General features: G+C 39.8%; 1 protein-coding gene and 1 long non-coding RNA gene across 2 annotated transcripts; one reads left to right on the plus strand and one right to left on the minus strand.

Annotated features, from left to right (window-relative positions):
• The first annotated feature begins 712 nt into the window (after window positions 1-712).
• On the plus strand, window positions 713-3,573 carry LOC148740001 (uncharacterized). The gene is made up of 2 exons (XR_015996411.1): window positions 713-1,067; window positions 1,254-3,573. It is a non-coding gene; the product is annotated as an uncharacterized LOC148740001 (long non-coding RNA).
• A 389-nt stretch (window positions 3,574-3,962) lies between these two features.
• LOC148740002 (glutamate receptor ionotropic, NMDA 1-like) lies at window positions 3,963-8,308 on the minus strand. The gene is made up of 5 exons (XM_088748057.1): window positions 7,712-8,308; window positions 7,133-7,300; window positions 6,486-6,688; window positions 5,622-5,788; window positions 3,963-5,123 (listed from the first exon to the last, which is right to left on the minus strand). The coding sequence occupies exons 1-5, from the start codon at window positions 8,211-8,213 to the stop codon at window positions 4,583-4,585; spliced, it is 1,581 nt and encodes a 526-aa protein (XP_088604183.1). The 5' UTR covers window positions 8,214-8,308; the 3' UTR covers window positions 3,963-4,582.
• Between the last annotated feature and the right edge of the window lie 8,036 nt (window positions 8,309-16,344).

Raw genomic sequence — 16,344 nt, forward strand, 5'->3', positions numbered from 1 at the left:
GGTAGGGGCGCCCTTCTGGAAGAGAATGGGATGCAAACATCAGCAGGGCACAGAGAGGGTATAAGTAGTTGGGATCTCCGTTCTCGAATGTGAATGTGTAAGAGCAAACTATCAGAAAACTTGACAAATTGTTCTGGAGTAAAGTGCGATGATCTAGTGAAAGTTGAGAGAAGGAGTGAGTCCATAGTTTACTGAAATGACAAGAGGCGCTTATTAAGTTTGTAGACTTGACGATGCCGCATCAGTTCAAGGATGGCACTTGTCTTTTTTGTTTGTTGTTGTTTTTTTTCGCCTCTTATTGCTGTGCAGTCTCGAGGGCAACACTTTCCAATACTTTTTGTTGAGAGTGTTGCGCCGTTTCTTCCTTACTATAACCATTACCAATCTAACCTTTATGCGTTGTCGTGGATCGTTTTTCGCTCTTTAGGTTAAACTTTTCGAAAAAGATGTAATATTTATGTGGATCGTATTAGGCTTTGTGAGCTGGTGATATGGAAGCACGAAAGGGTACTTGAGTAGAAAGCGTCAAGACTTACAATCTGTCTAATATGTGTGCGACTTTGTTCGATTTTCTTTAGCTTTTGATCAGAGTGTGCAGTACCTAGACATTGATGACGAGGACGATGACGACCTTGAACTCTATCTTACCCAGCCGTTTGCTTGTGGTACAGCTTTTACTGTCTCCATGCTGGATTCGTTGATAAGCGCGGTAAGTAGCTGAGAAGAAACTGAGAAATGTTCAAGTGCAGTTCGCCAAATGATAGTTGCGAAGATTAGGATTGCCGCGACTTTCCATTGCCTTTTTCTCCGTGACCTTTCCTCTTGGTTTAACTAAAGAGAATGTTGATTTTAATCACCTATTTTTGTCGCAGAGCTACTTCAACCCGGACGTGCTAACGCTCGTGCGGAATCTGGTAACCGGTGGAGTGAATCAGTTTCTAGAAGAACATATCGCTGAGGGAGACGAGCTGAAAGGAGGTTTGGACGCTGCACAGACAGCAGACACCAGAAGCCGTTGTAAAATTGTGCAGATATCGCTGTTTGATGGTCCATTGGCGCAGTTCGGGGTAAGTTTTCTTCATTTCATGACTTCCCCTCGGTTAGCTTGAATGGCAGAGCGTAATGCTGCTGTTTTGGATCCTGGGCTCGAGCCTCAATCCCTGTGGATATCATAGACATCTATGGCAAGCAGCTTGTGTAATGGCTTTGATTTGCTGTTAATTTGTATGTAATCATTTCGTGTTTCTTTTCAGGATGGTGGCAAGTTTGGCGATTTATTTTTGCACGCCTTGCAGTCCTCGTCTATGATCTGCCTCGGTCTCTTCCGCTTCCGTGACAGTAACAAGATTAACATTGGAATTCCGTCCGCCAAACGGTATGTGATTTGCTCGCCGCCATACAACTTTGTACTTCAGCAAACAGACCTGGTGTTTGTGCTGGCGCATTCAGATCCACAGCTGGAGAAATTCAAACAGTAATGAGATGTGTATTAGCTCTGTCATCCGTTGCGTGACAACCTAGGATGAAATTTTAAGTCGCATTTTGTCACACAACTGTCATGTGTCTTTCTTAACAGAGATTCGACGATATTTCGGCCAAGAGAATTGTGCACGCACTTAAGTGATAATATTAGCACATAACGCTTACATACTTTCAAATTAAGTGTTGACACATTTTGTTTTTGGATAAGTAATACTCAATTCGTGTATACAGACTCCAATTAAAGCTAGAAATAAAATTAAAATAACTGAATAGGTTCTTTTGTCTCCAAGTTAGGGCTTGAATATCTCTTTTCAAAGACGTAACGCATTGTTCTAAAAATAAATTATACAAATAGATTATTAAATTGACACAACACAGTAATAACTAGGTCGTTCCTGGGAATTTATTACATACGTAATGCACTACTGGTTAAGTAAATCATAACAAGTACATCATACGAAATGTAAAAATATAATAGGGACCTTAAGAAACCACGACGGCGACGGCAACGAGGACGTGGAAAAACAAGAGATCTAATTGGCAGAACAGTAGCTCAGCACGTGCGTTTCGAAATTTTGTACATTTCTTAGCCGTCCTATGCAAAACAACGTGAAATCCCCAAAATTTGCGGCGTCTGCGAACCGAAACCGCGACGGCAAATTATTTTAATTTCCATTTGGAACTCAACGGCTACTTTATACGTCATGCTGAAGTTGAGCTGTGGCGCTGTATGAGACAGTAAGCTCCTGCAGCCATTTTTGAAATTCTAACTAAGAGTAGAAATTAATTTTTTTAATCGAAGTCTTCCTTGGCGTCGCCGTCGTGGCTTCTTAAGGTCCCTAATTTCACCCTCCCACGGCTGGTGAAGATGTTATTTCTGTTTTCAGTACTTTCAGTGTATTGGTGATAAGAATGTTGCAAATTGTCAATTTATCCTGTTACAAGTAGAGTTTGCGATGAGAATTCTAGAAAAATGTTTTACGAGCAGAATTTTTCTTTTAGATGTAAGAAAGTATTGCCGCTGGCACTATAAAATTTTGTATATTTAATTTCTTATTTATTTTCAAGTTTTGCTTATATCTCACTGAATTGTTTGGTATGGTATTTATTTGTTCTGACGTAATTGTTTATTTGATAAAAGAGAAAGCAGTTGAAGCATGTTATTTAAATCATATACAGTTCATTCAGTAACACATGGTTACGTTCAAAACACTGTTTTCATAAGCGCCAAAAGAGAGCCAGATATTTAAAGTGTTTTTGTTTAGTTCTTACGTACGGGTGAAAATAGCAAGTTATTAGAGTGCAGTCATACGGCGTCATAAAGCGATTTTGATGGAGAGTTGTAAAATCAAATCCAAAGTAATGAGATGGGTTCACAAAGAACTCAAAGTGAACAAAAAGAAGCAGGAACAACAACAGCAAACAATGAACTCCCCAAAGAACGATAAAACGCAAGGGAATAATTCCTGGTTAGTTTCAATTTTTAATCTAATTGGCTGAGAGTCTTGGGCTTGTTTTCCTGATCAATTACAGAGCAAATGAAATTGAAAACCGATGCAATCACGGGTGATTTTTGCAATTCGTTTGAAAATTGCTTCCGCAGCCATATTGTTGTATTTACGCTGTAAACAGTCTGCTAACTATGCTTTTCTCAGAGTTGAACGTCAGTGCATTCGCTTTTGTTTGTTTCAAGAAACAGGTATGGTCGCTTGCAATGCTCATGGATTCACCCTTTTAGGCGGATAGGCTGTCTTGATTGTCCTGAATCTTTTGAAAGAGTTCATTTTGTCGAGATAGAGCGAAAATTTAGGAGTCAAGGCAATAATATTACATCGAGTTTTCCTCTTTGGCTCGCTCTTTTTGAATTATTACGTAATATTTCACAAAAAAGTTGTAAAAGTAAAATTAAAAATTCTTAACCCCTATTGCAGTTTAGGGAAAATTTTGTATTAAACGTCGGTGTTACAGCTGTTGATCAGCAGTTTATTTAGTGAGTGATTTTTTTAGCCAGCACGAAGTATCTGGCTACTTAAATGTCAGTTCACTCTGCGAGAGGTTTTAAATGAATTAATAAAGCTTTAAAGTAAGTCATTGTCTGCTATTTATGTCTAATAAGTATATGTCATTCAGTCACTTAGACGGTTAGTCAGCCGGTTAGTCAGTCTGTCTGCCTGTCTGCCAGTCTTTCTGTCTGTCTGTCTTTCTGTCTGTCTGTCTGTCTGTCTTTCTTTCTGTCTGTCTGTCTGTCTGTCTGTCTGTCTTTCTTTATGTCTGTCTGTCTGTCTGTCTGTCTGTCTTTCTTTCTGTCTTTCTGTCTGTCTGTCTGTCTTTCTGTCTGTCTTTCTTTCTGTCTGTCTGTCTGTCTGTCTGTCTTTCTTTCTGTCTGTCTGTCTCTGTCTTTCTATCTGTCTGTCTTTCTGGCTGGCTGGCTGTCTTTCTGTCTGTCTGTCTGTCTGTCTGTCTTTCTGTCTGTCTCTGTCTTTCTGTCTCTGTCTTTCTGTCTGTCTGTGTCAGTCAGTCAGTCAGTCTATCAGTCGAACAAAGGGTGAAAGTTTCTAAAAAAAAAACTTTGGTGCTGCGTCGGTAGGGGTAATAGGTTATATCAACTAAGTCGAAAGAGTAAATTGGCCACCGTAACGAGTTAAAAAGCTGACGTTTCGAGCGTTAGCCCTTCGTCAGAGCGAAGAGTCGCACAGTCAGTTTCGATTCTTATTTGTCCTTGGACATCTTGGTAAGACTATTATTCTTTTAGTGCTGATAAGTATATATAAAGAGTTTACTTACTTACTGATGAGTGAGTCGGTCAGACAGTCGATATGTCGGTCGGTCAGCTGGCTAGCCTTCAAGTCAGTTAGACAGTCGGTCAAGATAATTCGGTTTTGTCAACTGAGTTGATAGTATGAATTGGACACCGTGAAGAATTTCGAAGCTGAAGTTGGGAGTTTTAGCCCATCGATCAGGCAACCAGATTGCTTTCATCTTCTTAAATTAAAGGTTAACTCAGACAATTTTCTGAACGGGAGATTGTGGAAGCTAATTGTACTTGGGGGAAGAAAGTCGGAAGTTCCACACAAAACTATCGCTTGGAAGCGAAACTTCTTTACAATTCATACTCTTCCACAAACTCTTGGTTCTGGAAGGTGAAAGGTCCCTTTGTGATATTATAATTACTGGTCTTCCGCTTTCCGGAATAATGGATGGTAAGCAAATCCTCTTCTCCTTTCTTTACATCAGATAGAAATCTCTTCAGGAGCCTTCCAAAGGGCCCTAGCATCTTGCCACACTTAATTAAGGTAAACACGATAAGTATTTCCGCGAGAAGAGCAAGCACTGAGAATGCCATGACGGTGAGCACAACCAAGAAAAGACTGGAAAAATCGATTGGATCTAACGGTCGAGGTTTGATTTCAATACAAGCGCTCTTGGGAAACCATCGATCCTCGATCGATTTGACTGTCCCATTCTCTTGATGTTTAAGGACGGAAAGAGAAACATCTTGCACCCAGAGGGAGTCCTTAGGAAGCGCGAAACCGTATCCTGATTTAAAGGTGGGATCTTTTATTAAACTGAAACTACAGTTCCTGTCAGAGTTAACGATTTTTCTCAGAGCTGAGTAATCTCCAACCAATCCTTGAATAATTCTGAAAGGAAAGTATTTATGTGACAAACTCAATTATGCACGAATTGTGATTGAAGTAAGTAATTAAACTATGGAATGAAAAGTGTGTTGTAAAAGGAAGAAAGAGAGAAAAGCTACTATCTTTGTACAAGCGAAGAAAGGAAATTAATATGTCAAAAACTAAGTGAAAGAGATCTAGAGAAAATCACATGATTCATAAATAGTTGTTTATAAATGATTTTCCTGAAACTCGTGCTGATGATAAGCGAAAACGCACAAAACACCAAAACACCAATTTAACTGTCGCTTCTCTGAATCAGAAACTTGAAAATTGGACGATTAAGAGATGGTTTGAAAGGAAACAACGTTACGAATGTTGTACAGAAATATAGAACTAGCTGGACGGACTTTCTGTTGTAAGGATTGTTGAAACCCAAATCTTGTACTCTTACTTTCTAGTACCAAAAATTCTCTCATCCTTCGAAATTTATGACAGATATGATGGGATGTAGATCCTTACCTTTTTCTCAGCAGTGTTACACCTGATTCTAGACTTTTCAATCTGTTCTTTTGCAGGTTTACCTCATAAATTTTACGGAATGATGGGTTAACGTGATGCCTGAAATAGTCTTCTTCATTTGAACCTTGCACCGCCCCAACCATAAACGAGACAGGTTCTGAGATGAGCTAAAATCAGAAATATGCAAATAGAAATAGTAAGTCAGATCAGTTGGGACAAACCAAACCTAGAGAGCAGTTTAGTTAATTTTCTTTTTCGTCTTGAAAGGTGGCTCAGATTAAAACCCTATTTCTTGGAAGTTGTTTCAGCACCGGACTGCCGTGAGGGAGGTTCAGGGTCCAAGCCGTTCAAGACCCGACACAAACAGTCCGAGTCTGAAAATAATAAGAATTTGCTTCCTTTGCTGTGACATCTGAAAAGGGTTAGACGCTCTAGACTCCGGATTAAGGATGCTAAACCGTGGGCCTCGCCTCCTGCATCTTCTACTCACTGGTCAGCGGAAGAAATTAAAGAACCCAAACCCAAGCACTTCTCGCAAAGACTATATAGGGAACGTCGCTCCCAGTTTTGTGGTCTTCCCTTGTCATTGTTTACACAGGCTTCCATGTAAACTAAGTGTAGCTTCAGAGCTGAAATAAACCAGCCTGTCTAAGTATTACTAACAAAGAAATAACTCAATGAAGTAATTAAGTAATGCAGTAAGTCGGTGACGAGGATGAAGGGACAGACGATTTGTCAGTCGATGGATCAGTCGATCAGTCTGTCAGCTAAGTAGCCACTCATGTTAGTGGCTTTGGAAGTCCGTAACCTGTCAATCAGTCAGCCATTTAGTCCATTTCAAATATTACAGTTATAAAATCTTACCTTAGGATCTTCAATGCCAGTTATTGGAAGATCAACCTTCTCTTCCACAAGGAATGCCGTCAGGTTAGCACAGTACGAGTTGATCAAGATAAGAGCAAGAAAGGAGTATATACAAGACACTAGCCTTGAACTGGTGCTTCGAGGAGTTTTCTCTGGCCCAATGTCTTTTCCGAATGTCACTCCACCCACATAACTGATGGAATCTTATCAGAAAGCAAGCGAAAACAAGTCTGAATATTTTGTTTAATCTGCAGTCCTTACCGATAATTTTCTTCGTTGGGAAAAATTGCTTTCAGCTTTTAATAAAGTGAATGGGGACTTTGAAAAATGCTTCAGAGTACACTTGACAGTTGTGTTGGTACATGACAGAACGGAAAACGTGTGCACTGTAGGTACCTCTGGTTGTCCGATACAAAGCCTTAGAAAAATTTTCTAAGCGGGCTTTGTATGGGAAAATGCGAGGTACTTACAGTGCACGCATTTTCCGTCCTGTCATAAAAGGTGATCCGTAGATCATTTAGACACCTAAATGGGGGCCATAACTCTCGCAAGTTTCCAAACAGAGAGAGGCTCCAACCACGTTAACCTTGACTTAATCATCCAAGAAGACCCAAGAATTTGAGATATAGCCAACATATAGTGTATACCGAGTAGTGTGAATCCGTCTTCGTCACTGTCTTTCAGCATGTGACGATAGCCCTGTGGACTTCTCCTGTCCAACCACCATACCACAATGAAGACTATACAGGCAGTTGCCATCAGAGTCAGCCATAGACGTGCGTGGAACGGCTTCAACCAATGGTTTTGATTGATTACTGGTAAACAGTGGACAAAAAATATCTCAATGATATGATGAAAGGTTACTTTATCTGCCCCCAATAGGCTCAACCACATAACCAACAGATTTTATGCCCATCTTTGACCTCATGCTACTTCACGAGGAAATACTATTTGAGGAAACCAATCAAAAAAAGGAGTAAAAAATTGTGGAAGAATTAGAATGCAAGAAGAATGCTGCAATCCAATGTCTTTGAGAATCCACTTTACCACTTCATCAGGTACTGCTTCTCGATAACATGCTCATTAACTGCACGCACACTAAACCAAAACAATTCAGGCAATACAAGAAATACGCGGGCCTCTTGCCCATCTTCTTACGACTTTTTACCGACGAATTCAATAAAATGATATCAAAAATGAGGGGCAAAGAAACCACAGATTTGTACCTTCAGGTTCATTCTTGTTCACGAGAATACCAAGCTCCAGGAGAAGTGTGGGATGAGCAAAACTGATCACCTCTGCTCGACGTCTGTTCAAGCCCATTTCCAATGACAGCATCGCCTTCCTGGTGATTAACTCCTCAACGATTCCATTCCAAGAACCATCACTTTCATTCACTACTCCATACTGTCCATCGGGTGCAAAATAAATGTCTGCATCAAAATTAAGGTCTTGCTGCAGAAACGATAAGAAGTCTATTGAGATCCCGAAACAGCAAAATTTTTGTGGTGCAGAATCTGCCAAATAGTCCCCCTGGTTATATTTGTAACAGGGAACGGACCTTCCAAGACACTCCTCGGCTCCTAAAGGGTCATCTTTATAGACAAATGGTGGGTATTCGTTCACAGCCACGTGGACAACTGGTCTAGGTGGCTTAGAAATGGGCTCTATAGGTTTCCCGTTTGAAGCTATAAATCTGTCCATGGCTAGGCCAGTAGCTGTTCCCATGCCTGTACGAGACCATTTCTTCGTGCCAGCTATATCCTTTTTCAAATTCCAAACTGTAAACGCTGTTGTATTTTCTATAGATTCTTGATTATCGAGGAGAATGCTTGCACCTGACAACGCACTCTTAGCCAGGTGTCTAACCATGGAAATTCAAAAACATAATTCAGCGTAAATTTGCGGTGAGAAACAGCACAACGCTTGTCTATCTTTGTCGTGAAAGAAAATAATGAAACTAAAAGTAATCATTAACGATTCATTCGCAATCCGCGTCCATCTTTTTCATCCTTAAACATTCTGGTTTCCTTAGGGATTATTATTTCTATGTTTGTGCCTCTCCATCTTACTACGCCAATATGTTGAAATGTGTGTCACTTCACAGGTAAATTAGCTCATTAAGAAAAAAATAACTCCAAGTTTCGCGAAGTAGCTTAAGGACATCGATAATTTTACATAATTAGATGATAAAGATGATTTTAAATCTGTTAACTAAAAACAGGACTGGTTGATTCAAGTCGGTAATTTTCGAAAAAAAAATTCAAATGGCTACCTTCCAGCGACACTCCTTAATGTCTCGCGCTTGCCTTCTTTCATGCAGCCCTCCAGGTTTGAATGTTCAATGCATTTTTTGACACTTTCTTCAAAGGAAAGTTGAAACAACGACATGGCATCTCGAAGACTGTTTTCATAAACAACGCCGTCTCGATATTTCCCTGGACGTTTGAGCGTTACTTTCAACATTCCTGGAGTAATCGCTTGATGACTCGTTGTCAAATGGCTGGTCATCTCTGTTATTACCCAAACAGTCGTCCGCTGCTTTTTGTCTGCTACCTTTTCAACTATCTCAAAGAACTGCGCATGGTCATAGTGGCTTAGCCTGCTGGGCATAATCACAGCATCGCTTTCTTGGGCAATTACTTCTCGAAGGTCAGATTTTGTGCTATTCTCAATCGCGTCGTCTACCAGCCATAGTGTTTTAAGTATTTTCCATTTCGCCTTAGAAGCGTAGTAAAACATACCATCAGCAAATATTTTTCCCTCGTAATCGGCAGAAAACACAAAACAGAAAGTCTGCCATCGTTGTTTCATAATTATTTTTTGCACTGAAGTAACATAACTGGAAATCGAAGGGAAGGCATCCTTGATAAAATCACCAGGATTTTCCTGAAATAACGGAAACATTTCAAGAATCAATTGAATGGAAAAATATCTCAAAAGAGCCCCGCCAAATTTTGAAAAGTTTTGCGACGCAAGGGACACCTTAACTTCAGCGTCAAGATCGAACAATTGGAGTCTCACCATCAAGTTTAGGAGGCTTGAGATTTCCAAAGACTTTTTTTGATTCGTCATATTTTAACCGCAATTTTTTTCTCAGCTCAACAATTAGAAAACTTCGCCGTCAAATTGTATTACATTTATCCGCACAAAAGAGCGCTGATTAAAAATTCATAGAAACAGGCATCCATGCTTATATTACCGTTTCGTTCGATATTTTAGTTGAGTTAGAATCGGACTGGAAACACTAAAGAAAAATAATATCGTGCTTGCTTTCATGTATTCATTAAATTTTAAGACGATAGTTTATGTTTTGTACCTTAGTTAAGAAAACGTCCTGATCCTGAAAAAGACCAAATGTTGGGATGCCCAAAATTTTCAAGAGTGAAGAGAAAGAAACCGAATCCTTCTTGACCTCGTGAAAAATGACTCCATCCAATAACCTATAATGACTTTGTAGGAAATGTAAAGTACCTAGGACTCCCACTTTTCTGCGTTCAATTCGAGCTACATTGGTCTTTAACCAAGTCAAGTTTATCACTTGATATGTTCGTGGGAAATGATCCAGTTGAAACATGTGATGAATTTTCTCATCGATGCCGTCATTATAAAGTGCGTCGTGAAAAATCAGGATAGTAACATTGTAGCTCGCTTGTGAAAGACCAAACACCAAAAGAGAAAAGAGAAATGGTGTAGGTTCGAGCTTGAAAAGAAACATCGTAGTCGTTTGGAAAATATAGCGACTTCACTGGGGACGATTGTCGATCTTAAAAGTCATGGCCACGTCTTGTTTCACAAAACATCTCGCCAATCTATTATCCCTGCAATAAACTGGTATTGTATACGTCTGAAAGATCACCGCGTGAGTTTAATAAACAATACTCATTTACGGCCACTGGGAAAAAAACTCTTAGTTCAAGGATTCAAGGACAAAGCTATGGTTTTCAATTATCCACTGTCCAAGATTCTCAGGCAGAAAATGGAGCTACGTGATTGGTGGGAATAGGGCTACCGAGCGGAATGGATGATAGATCAGAAATCCTATGATCTAACCAACCAGAAGAAGGTCTGCAACTGCAACCAGACTGTTAATGGAGTCCAGATCTGAGGCAACTTATGATCATTCCAATTCACTGCATTACTCTTGTTTAATATTTCTAATGCCATGGATATTCAAGCCTGAGTTTATTCGACAAAACCAGTGGTTAGGATTTAATTTTCATGTTTGCCGACTTTTTCGCAGACTAATTATCATCTTTTACCCTTCCTTTAAAAAATAGTTTTGTTTTCGATATCGTTTTTACAATTTGTTGGCCAAATAACTGATTAAGATATCAAAAATAGTTTTCACATTAAGTCTCAAATCACTAACAAATCATTAATGAACACTTCACGTCTCCTTGAAAAGATGAGTTTTGAGTCAGATTTAAAATAATAAATTCTGCTGACATTAACTTTGACGAATACGTTTGTATCAGTGGCTATTCAAGTTGTCGCCTGCGAGACCTTAGAACGTCGAGATCATAGCAGTGGGGCTTGGATCATATTTATATATCTTATTAACCAGGCGCGAGGGCCGTACTGGGAGAATATCGGCCCGAGGTCTTGACAGTACGGACCGAGGTCCGTACAGAAAAGACCGAGGGCCGATATTCTTCCAGTACGGTCCCGAGCAAGCTTGGTTAATAAGAGATTTATTATACGACTGAAGTTCAAAGGGACACAAGTGCGGTATCATTCGGGCCCATTCGGGACACTGCCCGGTCCAATACGGAGAGAATATTGACCGCCAATAGAGCATTTTGATTGGTTGATTTTAGTTATTGGCCCTCTGACTACCCGAGTCGTGTAATAAAATCAAGTTATTTTAGCTTTGCTACGAGACGAAAACCGAAGAAATACAAATATATGCATATGTATGCCATAATATCACCAACCGTTAATGAATAGTTCACATCTCCTTGAAAAGATGAGCTGTGAGCCTGAAAAGTTAATTTTGCTGACTTTCCTTTTCGCATAAAATTTCTAACGGCAATCAATTTTTGTTTCCAGTAAAGACCTAAAGATATTCAAGGATCTTAGTGTTGCGTATGGGGTGATGATAAGTTATTTTATCTTTGCTACGAGACGGAAAAATGCGCTATTACTGATTTGACTGGGACAACAAGTCATCCTCTACAAAGTTCTTCAGTTCTAAACTAATTTTGAAAAATAAAGGCCTGATTATGTTTAACGGATTAATTAATTCAGTGAGTAGGACTGGGATGTAGCGCACGGCCACTCTGGTCAACAAACGAAGCAGCGGCAGTTTCTCTGATTCCAATCCCACGATCTGCACGTTTACAGCTACTTCCTCCTTCACCAATCATCATCACTGATCCATCACCAGTGTCCCAGTCACACCAGAAGCCGATCTTGTTGGCGCTTTGGATGTCTCCACTGCACTCAGACTGCTGAAAGCCGTCTGTTGACTTGTACTGTCCGCCACATTGAGCCGTACAGTTTCCGATACACTGATCACTAACCCAGAATTTACCGATTCTCGTAGCTTTCGGAACGTTTCAACATCTTTTTCTTAAAAATTTATTCACAGGAATTCCTTTAAAATTAATAAAAAGCAGTTATGAATAATCGACCAAGAAAAAGGAGGCAATGATTACTTCTTTATTAAGCTTAAAATTTTTCATTTTTTACAGAGATGCTGACTAGCCACTCTTGTTATGGGCAGGGAGCCAGTTGATTGCTTGTTTGTTTGTTGGTCGGTGTTACAAAATTAATATTATTTTGAGCCTCGAGATGTTACATACAGGAAGGATCATGAGATTCACAGACAAACGTACGCTTGTAAATCTTTAGTTAAAAGAACGCCTAACTATGCAATAGCTGTTTCTCCTCAATTGTTGGAGTTCTGAACAGTTGAGATCAATGCTTGTAGGTTATTGGCGGTGGCAGATCCAGACCTCCAGCTAAGGGGAGGCCGTTTTTGTCTGTATGTTTTCACCTGACGGCTTTTCTTCCCTCTTCATTTATTTTTACCCAAAATAAGGTGGGTGGGGGAGTGGAGGCGTGCCCCTCCCCTTGATCTGCCACTGATTGATGTTGCCGCCATAGCAGATTTTGCTTCTTGAACTGATATGCAATGAGTGTAAGCTAGCTGGAATAACCGCCTATAAAATTAAAATACATACGACACTTTTCCCCCACAAAACTATTGACGCGGTTCTTTCTGCTAACTCGAAGCGGTTTCTTGCGCGACAGATATCATATGCCTTGGTCTCTATAATTAACATGCAATGAATTTCATGTAAGTGGATTAAAATAAAATCAAATTATCCAATATATCAACAAATTTCTCCTTCACAACTACTTCTGTTGTCGTTTCTGCTAATCCAAAGAGGTTTGTTGCGCGCGACAGACATACTTTCCGTCAGTGTTGTTTACAGCAGGGTTGAATTTTTAAAGCAGTGATGTACCAGCAGAGTGCTCGTGACGAGCGCGAGACCATTCGACCCTAGGACAAGGAAAGCCCACAGCTTAACAACAGAGACTTAACGAAAGGTGGTAGTTTCTTGACAATGGCCGGTGGCTCTGATGGCAGAATAAAATCGATACAAAAACCGACATATGATTAATAACATCATGTGATCAATAGCAGCCGTCGGCAACAACTTCGGTATCATGTAGTAGAAAAAAAAATTTAGCTTTGAAAATACGAAGGACATACAACTCAAACCTATCAGACTCTTTTAAGTTTATCAAGTAAACATAATCTCTCCCCAAGTGACCAACATCGAAGGAGTTTAATCGCTATCTAAACACGCTCAAGGTCGACGGCTCACAGTGGAAAGACAAAAATGTTTATTTGATTTACAAATTAATGTCTATACTGGTGTTAAAAAAAAGAACATCCAAAAAAACTTAAAAGTTGGCAACTTATATCCATAACTTTTACTTGTAAAGTGCTGAAAGCCTCCAGACTTCCGAAACCTGCGTTAGCTGAACACATGTATGAGCCAATATGTGACCTTTGTACCCTGTTGATTCGGAGTAGTAGTATCAGACAGAGTAACTCCAAGCTTACGCGGCCAGAAACCAATCCTCAGCCATCGACTGAGGTGGGGTCGGTGTTACGGGTTTTGCCGCCTTTTATTGTCAGTGGGTCCTGGGACCCACTCGGTCAGTTTAATTTCCCAGGCCCGTTCGGTTCACAGCTCGTGTGCTGCGTTTTTTAGTTTCGGTAGGATTCACCTTAATTTATCACCTCAGTTCGCCCGTTTATCATTCATCGTAGCACCATCCATGTAAGTTTTCATCGTTCCTTTACTTTATTGTTTTTGCCTTGTCGTATTTTCTGTTTTCTGTTTTCTTTTCATCGTTTTCTGTATTTTATTTACATTTAGTTACACCATTCGACACTGAAGGAAAAAAAAACCATCGATTGGTATACTCTTCGTGTCTCGGTTGAACACTACGCTAAGAACGCGATAGTCGGAGGATTTTACGGGGATCACGTGGCTTTCAAGGGGAACAAGAAGGGGGCAGTGGTCGTTAACAGATTGTATACGGGGGAAATATAGAAAATTGACTGGCAACGAGAGGATAATTAAAATACTTAAGAACCGATAAAACTTTATTGTAACACAACAAACTCCTCCGACTCTCCCACTCACCCCCCGGGCGACTGGTCCCTTACGTGTGATTTGGAATGTATTTATTTAGTTTAGGCATCAAGCGAACTTGGTTAAGCATTCAACAGGCTCAACATACTTTCGTAATTCATTTTCTGAGTTTACAGTTATCAGCTCAACCCCTCAGAGCCATCCTCTCTCGACATCTCATTCTAGACCGTTGAGACAGTCCCATTACAGTGAGTCATAGTTCACTGAAGTATAAGAAAAGAATTTTGTCAAGTCATCTATATGTATAACCCGTAGAATTGCATGCAATGTTATATGCTAGTTATAATACAATTTTTTCTTTACATGAAAAAGGAAGTATTACAATTGCAAGAAGGGAACTATTATATCTTACCAGCTACTTGATCTTCCCGTTTAGAGGGTCACCTATATCCCTTTGTAAAACTCAGTCTCGTACAAATAATATTTGGCCTTTTCACGCATCACAAGTAATATCCAAAACTCTTTCACGTTCTCGCCAAAATTAAGACAATCACCGTCGTTGAATTACTATTTTTACTTTTCTAGTCTTGATGAGACTAACAAGACAGTATATAGGAAAAAATTATGAGCTCACGGTACGGCAAATACCGACCTATTCATCCAGGCAAAATGATGATGCTTTTCGTTCATTTGACTACAGCTTACTATGATCTCCATAAATATCAAAACGTTCATAATGCATGGCAAAAAGTTTGGAGCTCATATATAAACGCATGTTTGAGGCGGCTCAGCCATTTTTGTACATTTCATATTCTGTCTCGTAGGGAATCGAATTGTAGAAGCTAAACTGATTCATATCAAACTTCAAAGTCGTTTGGATCAAAGTCAGTAGTTTTATGCTTATCATTGAAAGTTTTCAGCTCATTCTCGGCATTTTCATCTACTTGGTTCGTTATCTCCATAGATAGATAGACTGGTTTATTAAAATCACATCGCAGTAAAATACTGAATTGCGCAATTTTTCACAAACTACTACTATACTAATATAAAATGTGATAACTTAAAGTTCTGTTAAAAGTTCTCTACTGCCGCACCCTTCACGAAAATCGAATTAGCAAAACGCTTTGTCTTGGCTGCTGGTACATTGAACGTTCTTTGGCGCCTTAAATTATACTGAGGGCTATGGGCTTCAGGAATTAAGTAATGTAGCTTACTGTTCTGATTCTCGCTGATTGATTTAAATAACGACTTTGTAACGTCTTCGTGATGTTCCCTGATAGAAGTCAAACAGGTGCGCTCTAACACTTCCCCGTACGGCATTTTAGGAAAATTACACGCCAGAGCTCTTTTCTGAACTTTGTACAGCTAAAATGCGCAGTTCATTTATTTTCGTTCGCTTGTTGATCGCCTCCATCCTCAAGAACAGCGTAAAAATCAGTAGAATTGAATTGAAACAAAGAACTGAAGAACCTCTGCGAAAGGTATCGCTTGAGCATTTTGTGGGAGGTTTCTTTGTGGGGTCCATCGTAGCTACAAGGGAATTCGAATGAACAGCTCTTCTGATTAACAAACTAAACTCAACTGTTGCAAGATAAGACTTGTTTATTTGAACTGTGTAACTGATATAATAAAGAACACGTCCAGGCGAGATGTAAAGTAAACCGTTATCGATTTTAATTTCTGTCATTACGTCACAAAGGTAAGAGTCCCGAAGCCTGACCCGAAGCTAAAATGAAGCCGGTTTTTAGAATGGGTGTGGTCGCGAAGGTGATAAACGTTTTGTTGTGAGGGATTACTGAGTATCTTTACAGATTGTGCCGTATTTTGACGAGCCCGTAGGGCGAGTCAAAATACAAACAAGAAAACGCTTCATATGAGATTTATTATCCATAAGCCGGCAAATTGTTAATTCAGTGCGGGCAGATATTCGCGGCTATTTATTGACGGGGACTGGGTGACAGAAGTATGCGAAGCGGAACGGAATTGGTACGGAGATTTTATTATCGTCTAACTGCTTCGTTCGATTTATCTAATAAACTTGGATCAATATATGCCAGCCATCCCGACTCTTCGTCGTCAGAAAAGTAACTTGTATTGTCCACCTTTTTTTTTCGTAACTTCAATCAAATTCCTCGCTCGCGCGATGCGAGAAACCTGTAAAATGGTTCTCTGGAGTACAAATACCGTGAGATATTTGTACTCGCTTGGACGTTATTTCTACTCTACGAAGCACAGTTGGA

Source organism: Stylophora pistillata, chromosome 2 (genome assembly GCF_964205215.1).
Source record: "Stylophora pistillata chromosome 2, jaStyPist1.2, whole genome shotgun sequence".
Classification (NCBI taxonomy): domain Eukaryota; kingdom Metazoa; phylum Cnidaria; class Anthozoa; order Scleractinia; family Pocilloporidae; genus Stylophora; species Stylophora pistillata.

What these genes read in the sequence shown, in the direction of transcription:
- LOC148740002 (XM_088748057.1), bottom strand. Translation starts at nt 8,213, where the DNA reads ATGGGAACAGCTACTGGCCTAGCCATGGACAGATTTATAGCTTCAAAC. An exon ending in GAACAAGAATGAACCTGAAG is followed by an intron (nt 7,301 to 7,711) that starts GTACAAATCTGT and finishes ACTGTTTACCAG; the next exon opens with TAATCAATCAAAACCATTGG. An exon ending in GTAACACTGCTGAGAAAAAG is followed by an intron (nt 5,124 to 5,621) that starts GTAAGGATCTAC and finishes CTTTCCTTTCAG; the next exon opens with AATTATTCAAGGATTGGTTG.